The sequence below is a fragment of the Mesoplodon mirus genome (assembly GCF_964341445.2).
Source record: "Mesoplodon mirus genome assembly, chromosome: 19".
Classification (NCBI taxonomy): Eukaryota; Metazoa; Chordata; class Mammalia; order Artiodactyla; family Ziphiidae; genus Mesoplodon; species Mesoplodon mirus.
In genome coordinates this window covers 19624023-19635398 of record NC_138995.1, presented here as the reverse complement: position 1 = coordinate 19635398, position 11376 = coordinate 19624023, and the positions used below count along the sequence as shown (strand labels likewise).

At 45.7% G+C, this 11376-nt stretch overlaps 1 protein-coding gene across 5 annotated transcripts in view; it reads left to right on the top strand.

Annotated features, from left to right (window-relative positions):
* The first annotated feature begins 3999 nt into the window (after nucleotides 1-3999).
* The window catches only part of PHAF1 (phagophore assembly factor 1), a 28736-nt gene continuing 21359 nt past the window's right edge, over nucleotides 4000-11376 (top strand). The window contains exons 1-3 of one of the 5 annotated variants that reach the window (XM_082606226.1): nucleotides 4000-4079; nucleotides 4188-4302; nucleotides 9881-9963. In XM_082606226.1, coding sequence (XP_082462352.1) covers nucleotides 4239-4302; nucleotides 9881-9963 — 147 coding nt within the window. In that variant the 5' untranslated portion in view covers nucleotides 4000-4079; nucleotides 4188-4238. Of the gene's footprint in view, nucleotides 4085-4187; nucleotides 4303-9880; nucleotides 9964-11376 lie in introns of all 5 variants that reach the window. The other 4 variants (XM_082606228.1, XM_082606227.1, XM_082606229.1 and 1 more) reach the window with 4 other exon arrangements.

The following is an 11376-nucleotide window of genomic DNA, read 5'->3' as shown; positions in this document are numbered from 1 at the left end:
GATTAGCATCCTTCCAGCCTCCAGTGTCAGTTCCCCCAGCTACTTTCCTATCTTGACACCACCATCCATCCAGCTACCCAAAGCTGGAAACCTGTGTTTTTATCCCTGACTCTTTTTCTCTGTCATCGTCTACATCCAATCTGTAGATCCTGCCAATGGATTCCATCAGTTCTCTGTCACTACCAGATTTTTTTTTAATTAACAGCTCTGTAGGTTTTTTTAAAAACAATTCATTTTTTAAAAATTTTATTATTTATTTCTCTTTTTGGCCATGCCGCACAGCATGCAGGATCTTAGTTCCCCAACCAGGGATCGAACCCGTGCCCCCGGCAGTGGAAGTACAGAGTCTTAACCACTGGACCACCAGGGAAGGCCCACTACTAGATTTTTTTTTTTTTACTTTTAGTTACACACAAAGCTTTTACCATAACTCAGACACTCTTATAATTGCAGTTCTCCTAACGAATCTGTGAAGTTTTGGTCATTTTACAAATGAGGAAACTAAGGCATGGAGAAATTAAGTAAATTGCCCAAGGCATAAAACTATTAAAGGACAGAACTGGGATTCAAATTCCCAGTCCATGTACTTAATCACTCACTATACTCTGACCTGAGGCTGTTCCTGCATATCTGACTTGGACCACCTCGATGACTACCTGTGCTCCCCTGAAGGTCTTAGCAGTTCATCAACAGCCAGTTCAATATTTCTGAACATCCGCATCCTCAGTTTGGGGGAACAGCAGTTGCTGACATTCTCCCAACTTGTCCTACTCCCCTGAGACACCTCCTGCTTCTGCTCTGTGTATCAGGCTCTGGACTCTGGCCTCCTCCCAGACTACTGTCCCAAAGCTGTCACTCCTACCCCTGACAAAAACCTGGGTGGATCACACTTAAGTCAATGGCTTGGGATAGCACAATGAGCTAATATAACCATTTGTAGTTGACTGACATTGTGCACAGAAACCTGTCTATTATCCCAATAAGGAGATTCTTAGGGGCCTCCCCAACCTTGTTCTTCCTCTTTCTTGGGTTTTCCAAACTAAAACTGCTTTTCACTGTTGATGAAATATTTAATCAGTCGATTCAAGAAAGAAATAGAAAATTTTATTCAAGACAAATTGAGGATTATAACGTGGGAACTGCCTCTCAGAAAGCCCTGAGAACTCTTCCACCCATTAGAGGTCAAAGCACAGTTATATAAGTTTTTGAGATAGAGGGCCGTACATTAAATGACATATTATTGACAGTTTACACAATCCAGATCATGCATACCAGGTGAGTAGTGGGTCATGGGTCATCATGGCCCCTTATAAGATTAAGAAGAAAGGTTATCTCAAGGAGTTGTGACCCTTGATGAGATTAAGAAGGAATGTTATCTCCTAAGAAGGTCTGGTTAATGCAGGTGTATAACACATACTAAAGGGGAGGGAGGAGGCCCAAATTTTATGTTTAAATTTTTCTTGTCTTGCCATAAAATATGGATTTTATTTCATCATCATGTTGTTATCCATAGTGTGTGGCTTTCTCTTTCTCCTTCCTTACACCCTTCTTTGTCCACCGGAAATAAGTCCCTCCAAGTGTTTTTTAAATAGAAGAACCATTCCTAGTCTAGTTGGATTTGAGTTAAATTCAGACATTCCAAATTGACTAAGATTACTCCCCACCAACCTTATGTTTTTCTCCAGGCCAGCTGCCCAACTAATCTTTCCTAAACACATCTTTAATGCTTGCCACGCACTGTAAGAGGTAAATGTCCCCCTGATCGCTTGCCCCTGCCTCTTTCCCTGTATTCGGTATTATTGATAATTTTTTGTTTAATCTTTCAAGAAATGTTCTCCCTTTTACGGTACGGCCAATGTTCTATTTTATTTTATTTATTTAGTTTTGTGGCCGCACTGTGCGCACAGCATACAGAATCTTAGTTCCCCGACCTGGGATGGAACCCGTGCCCCCTGCAATGGAAGCATGGAGGAGTCTTAACCACTGAACTGCCAGGGAAGCCCTAAGGCCAATTTTTCTTTTATTTCTGTTTTTACAGGGAAAAAATGGGTAATACTATACAATTTTGCACCTGACTTTTTTCTCTTGGAGCTCCTTCCACATCAGCATATAGAGATATACTTCATTTTTTTAAATGGATCCTATTATACATATATATCAGTTTAGTTAGCCACTTTCCTACTGATGGACATCTTAGTGACTCAGTTCTATTATTTTGGCATAGGATTCTGCAAATGAACATCCTTCTCCGTATTTGTTTGTCTTTCAATATTTATTGTATTTATTTTGGCTGCACTGGTTGTGCAGTGCACAACCTTAGTTGTGGCATGCAGACTTCTTAGTTGTGGCATGCAGACTTCTTAGTTGTGGCATGCAGACTTCTTAGTTGTGGCATGCAGACTTCTTAGTTGTGGCATGCAGACTTCTTAGTTGCCGCATGCCTGTGGGATCTAGTTCCCTGACCAGGGATCGAACCTGGATCCCCTCCATCAGGAGCACGAAGTCTTACCCACTGGACCACCAGGGAAGTCCCTCCATGTTTTTCTGTTTGCTTTTAAATTTTATTTATTTATTTATTTATTTATGGCTGCATTGGGTCTTCTTTGTTGTGCACTGGCTTTCTCTAGTTGCGGCGAGCGGGGCTACTCTTCATTGTGGTGCACGGACTTCTCATTGCAGTGGCTTATCTTGTCATGGAGCACCAGCTCTAGGTGCGCGGGCTTCAGTAGTTGTGGCTCGTGGGCTCAGTAGTTGTGGCTCACGAGCTCTAGAGCATAGGCTCAGTAGTTGTGGCACACCAGCTTAGTTGCTCCGGGGCATGTGGGATCTTCCTGGACCAGGGATCGAACCCGTGTCCCCTGTATTGGCAGGCGGATTCTTAACCACTGCCAGTAGCAGTGGCCATGTTTTGATAGAGCCTTCCATGTTACACTCCTATCAAGCCAGTTTAAGAATTTAGCATGTCAGATCCCCTGCTGAAAACCTTTCTCCCGGGGCAATGTAATGCAAAGAATTTGAGTTCTACCGCCTAGGTCCACAAGGCCTTTAGCCAATCTGGGCCTCATTTTTTTTCCCGCCTGTAAAGTGAGATTATAACCAATCTTGCGTCTCAGGTTGGTTGTGAGAATCCGGAGGCTGCATTCACCAAGGGTCAGCTCCAGAAGAAGCCTGGTTGTCTTTCAGTTTTAGAGTGTCCCAGGGCATGGGCCAATAGCTCAGGCTGAACAGGCTAAAGGACCCCCTACTCCCGACTTGTAAATGAGGCAACTGAGGCACAAAGACTACCAGCGGTTTGGTCAAAACCACACAGCGTTGGCGGTAAAGCCGGCTCTGGCGCAGTCTGAGCTGCTGCCCTGGGGGCTGCGCACAGCTGAAGGTACTCAGCCAAGAGGTCGGGCTTAGCTCCTCCCCTCTACCCTAGTCCTCTCCCCCAACTGCCGCCGCCCCGCCCCTACACACATGCTCGAGCCCACTCCTCGCTTGCTTTGAGTTCGACCCGAGCCCCAGGGGCCGCAGCGAGAAGGAATCATTCCTGTTCAACCAGAGGCAGCTGCGGCCGCCGTCAGTCTCGGCACCAACCGGGAGTGCCAGGGCGCTGGCGCGTCTTGGGCTTTGAGACTCCGTGTCCTCCCTCCCCGCTGGACCTCAGGTGGTGCGCCCTCGGAACTCGTCTTTTGCGCCCAGTGACTGTGAGTGGGCCGTACATGCAGAGACGGCAGACAAGTGCTGTACAGCCATGTCACATGCATGTATTGCGTGGTTCACACATCCTTGTGTGAAACGTGTGCGGTGTGGTGTGCAGATGTAGGGGTTCACGGAGTATGGTGCTCCTCGTTCCAAGAGCGCCAGCACTTCCGGATGGTACTCTGAGGCCTCTCTCTGCCTTCGCCCGGACTGTCGCAGCAGCCTATCCGGAGTTTGCGCCTGAGTGACTCCGCCTTAGCTCCTCCCCCGCGATTGAAATCCCGCCTTCGCCCCGCCTCTGCCACACTTTACGGCCCAGCACGCCACTTTTGCCGCAGACGCTCCTGCTGCCGCCGCTGCCCAAGGCTGCTGCCGGTGAGGTGAGGTGAGGTGAGGTGAGGTGTGGTGTTGGGTCGGTAGCGCTGGCGACCGGGTAGAGGTGGAGAGCAGGGCTGCCGCGGGTCGGCGGGGGCGGTGGGTCACCTGCTGCTTTGTTTCTTCAGCTCCGGTCCCGTCCGCACTGCCGCAGGAGGCCGCCCCGGCGAGCCGAACCAATGCTGGATCTGGAGGTAGTGCCCGAGCGCTCTCTGGGAAATGAGCAATGGGAATTCGCGCTGGGTGAGTATGGGGTCCTCCCTCACGACCCTACTCGCTGATCCTTCCTTCCTTCCTTCCTGGCCCTTCCCACCTCTGGGCTGTGCTCCTTATTCCCCTGCGCCCGCGGCTCCTCGGCTCTTTGGAGCTCCAGCCACTAGATGCCCGCTCCGACCGCCCCGACCCGGCAGCGTGCCGCTCTGCCAGGCCCTGAAGCCCTTGCATCAGGCCTCGGCGGGGCCCCTCCTGGGGCAGTGCTTCAGTAATAATAACAATAACAATGGCTGACACGCCCCAAACATTGACTCAGGGCCAGGCCCTATTCTCCTCTGCATAATTATCTCAGGTATGCCGCCGGGGTCGCTACTCGTGTTATTACTATCCCCATTTTACAGACCAAATAACTAAGAAGTGACTGACACCCTTAAACACCGCCCCAGTGGTCTGTCTCCCTTTGCTTTTCTGGGCTGTGGGTAGCCTCTAGGAGAAACCCAGGCACTGTTCCCATCGTCAGATGTCGGGGATCTGGTCAAGGGAGTTAAGGAGAGTTTGTGTGTGTTAAAGGAACTTCTGACTAGCTTCCTTCTCGTTTTTAATGTGGTTGATGTGTGGTGTAATCTAAACCCAGACCTTAGCCGAGAGAGTTAAAGGTTGAATGAAATAGGAGTTCGGGGAAAGTAACATTTAGCTTGTAGAAAATGCAGGTTGGCCATTTTGTGAGTTTGGGCCCATTTTTTCCCTTTCCTCAACGTCACTACCTTTATGTGTACAATCATTTGCATTCGGTAACCCCAGAGGGTGTTTACTTTTATGTTCCAGCACTAGGAAGAGGGGGTGGGGAGTGGGTGTCTGTGCTGTTCGTGCAGGGCTGAACTTTTGTCACACTAATTTGGGCTACTGGACTGAGTCAGCTGCTGCATTGGGCTATAGCTTACCCTTGAATCTGGAAGACTCGTGTCTATGGAGATAGGGTAGTTGAGAAACTGCAGAACAGATTTGCTGGTAGGACTCTGCTGGTGCTCAGTGTCTCCGTGAACTGAACAACAATCCTCCTCTGGGTTGTAGGAGCCAGTTTTATTGAGAATTTTCAGTCACCTTCTCTCGTAACACTGCAGCTTCTTGTGAAGCACCAAGAACTTGATTGAGAGGCTAACAGTAATATCTTTGCCGCCAGGCCCATTTGTCATGCTGATGCTGTTTGGCTTCTAGTTAGGAAAGAACCTCCCCTAACCACAGCTTATGCTCATACCAAGACTTCACAGGGCAGAATGAAAACTGTAACTGTAGCTTCAAACTGTGCTTGATGGTGTGACCAGGTTGTGGATCTCTGTAGTGCAGTCTCTGGGTCAAAAGTAGCGATTAGGATATCATTTGAGATTTCCAAAAGCTTGGGTGGGAGAGTAAGGCTTCTTCTGTCAACTGTTGCTTTGATACCTTAACCCCTACTCCTAACTTTGCCAGTTTCCAGGAATTAAGGATTTGGGTAGTTCTTTTAGGCTGTCTAAGTAGCAACCACAAACAGTGAAAAGAGCATTTGTGTACATTGGGCCCAGAATTGAACTTTGAGTGAAAGCTTATGCAGGGAATGAGCCTTGATGATCATCAGCCTTGATGATTACTTTGTGGGTCCTAAAAAAAAAAATCCGCATTTTGGGGAATTCCCTGGCAGTCCAGTGCTTAGGGCTTGACGCTATTCCTGCCGGGGGCCCAGGTTCAATCCCTCGTCGGGGAACTAAGATCCCACAAGCCGTGCAGCATGACCAAAAAAAATAATTCATATTTTTGAATTGTATCTGCCTGAGAGATGGTGGTCATTTAACTTCCCCACGCTTTTTATAAAAAAGTAATTTTTCCCTCTTTATCTTCCCAGCCCTCAACACATTTAAACTGCAGTTGAGGCTGATAGGTAGGGATAGGTCTAGTAAGTGGATCCATGCTTTAGAATTACATTCTTAGGCTAGACTAAAGTCACCACAACCCTGTAAGGTAACCTCCATTTGCCAGATAAAGAACAGGCTCAGAAAGGCAGAGAGGAGAAAAAGAAGCCTAACAGGGATTTTCTGCTTTTCACTGCTCTGTCCTTCTGAGTATGGGCTCAGCTGTGTCTCCAGGTTTCTTTTTGGAATCTGTGCAAATGCAGATATATCTAGCCCTTGCCATCATCCGCCTGGCACAGTGAGGAGCTGCATCCAGCTTTTTGGCTGCCTTCCTGGCCTTTGTGTACTCTTGGGAGATTAGGGAAATGCCAACAACACAGAGACAGGAAAGCCTAGGCAGAGAGGAATCTCTGAGAATGCCACCCATGGGTTGACCAATGGTGGAGTAAAGGCAGTGCAAACTTGAAATGTTTTCAATGAGACTTGCAGGATGTATTGGTATGGAGACATATCTCTAAATTTGTTTTTAAATTAATCTTGAAAATGCCCAAGCAGGGTAGATTTAAAAGGTCACTGGAGAATGGTCTTCTCTGAGATTACCTTGTTCCAGAGAGACTGGGGGCTTACTCTATTGAAGGGTCATTCTGTGGACTCTGCTTATAATCATTGAAAACTGAGTAAGAAGTGGTCATAAGCCCTGAAGAGCTTAGTCTAGTGGGAGGGAAGGAGTACAGAAATAGTTCATTTTATTATAATGAGGTAGAGGTTGTATAGGGTGCTGTGGAAGGAGAGAAGAGACTTGACCTGACCTGGGAGTTCAGAGAAGGCTTCCTATTAATCTGTAGGAACCAATACCATTCCTGGAGCCAGTGAGCACCAGGAAGGCCCTATCAGAAGTCTACCGCCAGATTTTTCAACTACACTTCCATAGACATAAATCTTCCAGTCAGGTTTAAAAAAAAAAAAAAAAAAGTGGGAAAGATAGATGGTGTGGGGAGCTGCAAGCAACTTGGTATTGTAATTAGAGCATTATGTACTAGTGAAAGAAGATCAGATCCCCAGATTCCCTATTTGTAGTTAGCTGCTTGGGACACTATCAAAGAGTCTCTGTTCAGTGGAAAAAAGGATGTCTATTAGTAAAGTGTTGTGGGCATGGGTTTAAAAAGAAAGTTTGGAGACTAGATTTGGAGAGATGGGTAAGGAAGAGGAATCTAGAGGTTTCTGGCTTGAGTGACTGTGTTAGAGATATTGAGATCCAGAATACAGAGGAGAGGCCAGATTGAAGAGAAGATTAAAAAGTTACTTTTAATCTGTCAACTCTTTGCCTTTTTTTTAAAGGTTTATTTATTTATTTATTTGGCTGCACCAGGTCTTAGTTGTGCCACGTGGGATCTTTAGTTGCGGCATGCGGGATCTAGTTCCCTAGCCAGGGATCAAACCTGGGCCCCCTGCATTGGGAGTGCGGAATCTTAACCACTGGACCACCAGGGAAGTCCCTATTTGCCTTTTGGTATATACAGAAAACAGATTGAGATGTAAGTCAGAAACTAGTTGGTTGGGTGAATGAGGGATGGGGCAGAAGGAAATACTGCCCATCATAGAGACTTGGGAAAGTTGGAGGAGCAGCAGGAAAGAGTGATACTGATAGAGACAGGATGAGAATTCTCAGAGGGAGAGGGTGGTCCTAAGGGCCTACAGGATCTTTGTATTGTACCTAATTGCTTTATTTCACTCATTCAGAGCTCAACAGATACATAGAACCACTTACTGTTGTGTGGTGGGCATGGTGATTGGGTGCAAATGGAATGGGAGGCTTCATTAGATAAGGCAGTCAGGGAAGTGAAGTGTGAGCCAAGACCTGAAGAGTGAGAAGAACCAGCTCTGGGAAGAACATTTCAACAGAGTTGAGTTAGTGCAAAAGCCTAAGGTGGGCAAGAGCTTGATGTGTGCTAGGAACAAAAGGAGGCTTGGTGAGCAGTGGGAAGAGTAGAGGAGGTGGCCAAGGTCCAGAATATTCAGGGCTGTTAGGTGATGGCATGTTGTTTGGGCTTTATCCCCCTGTAATGCGATACCACTGGAGGGTTATAAGCAGGCAAATAATGAGTAAGGTGTAGGATGTGTAGACTGACCATATACTCCACACCCTTTGGGGGGTTAGGTAACTCTTAGAGCTAGAACGGTGCTCGGGTTTCTTTGCCATATACACGGTTGGTTCCCTTTAGAGGCCTTTTGTAGCCTTCCTTTACCAGCAGCTGTGTGACAACTGGTCATTGGTGGCTGCTTTGTCTCCTCCAGGCGGGTTACTCCCTGGAAGCCTCAGGACCCAAAGATTCCAAGGCCAGGAATTTGATGTGGTTAGGTGCAAAAGAACTGTCCCTCAGGAAACTGGTTTGTGCCATGTGGCCTTCTCTTTCTCAGCACCTGAGGTTATCTGTCTTGCCTACATGGATGTTTGCCCATTCCCTATGGGAGAGACAGCATAGATGCTCCTCCATTTCAGGAATGGCAAAGCTGAATGGTGCATCAACTTGTTCGTATTCTCAACAAACATTTAAGTCTCTACTGTGTGCCAGGCGCTATGCTATAGAAGGCTGGGAAGTACCTTAACGTGTGGTTCCCTCCAACTTTCTTCAAACTGTAGAATGGACCATTGAATGAAGGCAGGATTAGATCATTGTTTAAATGTAGATGGGTCACACATTTCTTAACTTTCTAATTCTTTGTGTGTGAGCTCTTTTCTGCACATCTCTCCTGGAATCAGAGGTAAACTGATCTTGAATGTGAGCCACTGTGCTGCCCCAAGGTCATATGGTGGTCCTTCTCCCTTTCTCTTATTACCTAGCCCATAATCCTTCAGTCCCACTAAATAAATGTTTGTTCAACAGCCACTGTATGGGTCCCCAGTGCTGGGGATCCAGAGAGTGGTGAATAACACAGACACTGTCCTTGCACTCATGAAGCTTTGTTTTTGGATTGTCTCTGTGAGTTTCTTCTTGTTTTGAAATATAATGCACTCTGTGAGAACATACTTTTTGCTGTTCCCCATGAGTCCCTGGAATCTTTGAGATGTCTTTGGGATCTGGATTTCTTAAACTGGGGGCATATGGAAATTTGTTTAAAATGGCCCACAAGTTAAAAAATCAAGTGTTAAGATTTAGAGGATGTTTGTGGGTCGATAAGTGAGAATCCATTGAAATCCTTCATAAAATAAGTTGATTCTGGTAAATGTGTGATTTTTCAGTTTTTAAATGAGCCCTTACAAATCATGTGCTCCTGCAGACTAAAAGAGGAGACAGATATCAGAAAGGAAGAGAGGAAGGACCTGCCTAGGTTATATGTAATCATGGCAGAGTGAGAGTCAGAACCTTGGCCTCCAGAGCCATGCAATCAGTGCATTTCTTACTCTATTCTTTGGTTCCTGCTGACTTGCTTTCTCTAAGCCCTTTGCCTGCTTGGGATCAACATGGAAGTCCCCATTTCCAGGAAGTCTTTTGTATTTACTCCCTCCCCTTATACAATGCAGTTATTCCCTTAGTGCTTGCCGTTAACTTCATTCTCTAGCTCTTACTGCTTATTAAACGTTTATTTACTCAGTATGTCCATAGACTTTAGTGGCCTCTGCTCCCACCCCAGGCTTTACTACAGGGACTAATGCCTAGTACAGTGATAGGTGCCAGTAAATGGCTAGCCCAAGTAACCACGTAGGTGTCCTTGCTTTATTTCAGGAATGCCTCTGGCTCAGGCAGTAGCCATTCTTCAGAAGCACTGTCGCATCATAAAAAACGTCCAGGTTCTCTACAGTGAACAGGTGAGTGGTGGCTGATTTGTTTACTGAAATAGCATCCCTACTCAGTGAGTCACCTCTGGAGGCTGATGCTCTGGGAGATACTGACTGGCAGGAATTCCTAGGTCAATGCATTTGAATGGGAGAGTCTTCAACACTAGTCAGTTGCGAAGTACATTTTCTTTGATTCTGAAACTTTTGTGGTTTTGATAATCTAGTGCTGCCAAGCTTAGACGAGCCGTAATAACCAAACTTGGTTTTTTATTATGTTTGACTTACCTACTGGCTCTTAAAAGGGGCTTTTTCAGTGGGAGGTCACCTCAGGGGTTGTCTGGTCTTCTAGGGTGCTTGCCTTCCACTTTCATGTTTAGTCTTTTCTGCTTTGTTGATTGCTTTGGTTTGTGTTCAGGATTGTTGCAGTACAGATTTCTAGCTAGCACAGCATCCCAGACTTAAAAAAAAGCATAGCTCACCCCTTTACTGAGAATGATCTGATATATGGAAATTACAAAACATTGGCTCCAAGTTAATGGACATGTTTTACTTTTTTTTTTTTTTTGGTGTGATTTATGGTAGTCTCTATTAATGTTGTGCCCAGAATTAACCCCTATAGTATAATGTTATATGTACCTACAAGGACCTTTTCAGTTTCCAGAAAGAGTATACTATATTTTAGGTTGGCACTGGAGCAGAACTTTTTGAACATCAGGATTTCTTTTATTAGGTTTTATAAGTAAAGTTAGAAACATTTTTATAGACCTTTAGAAATAAGATTCTTCTTATCTCTAAAAATGCAATCTCCCTTCTGTTGAACTCACTGGAATCTGTGGTTCTTCTGGACACAGACACTATGGAGCAACCTTTGTGGTGCCCTATGTGTCATAAACCTCAGGGAATAGTTTGATCCTACACAGGCTATAAGATGTTCTCAGTGCCTTTTCTGAGACCCTTTAAGTACCGAAATGATGATTTTATTCCCATTTGTTTCAATTAGTTTCTGATCCTAAAGCAAATGACAGCTTATTTTTGACATGAAGAATGTTGTGGATTAGAGGTAGGTGAGATTTCTGTGAGGCTTCCCAGTTTGGCTTAGTGTCAGAGTTGAGTCTGTTACCTATACCCAAACATAATATTTCATAGTACTGTACCCCTCTGCCAGCCTAGTGAGGCCCATGCGAGGGGTCCTTCTGAGACAGGGAATACATAATCTCCAAGCAAGTGCTTGGATATTCTTGTGCCTACCACAAAACACAGGACTTGGGCAGAGGTTCGTGGAGCCACAATGCCAAAATGGTTTCTCATTTATTAAGTGAAGGATGGTGACTTCCTCTTTTTTGCACTCAGATCATCCCTAACCTTATTTGACTTTCAGTGTTAGACCGTAAGAGACTTACTCATGACAAGTAGCAGCCATCAAAACAGGGATAATGGGCTTCT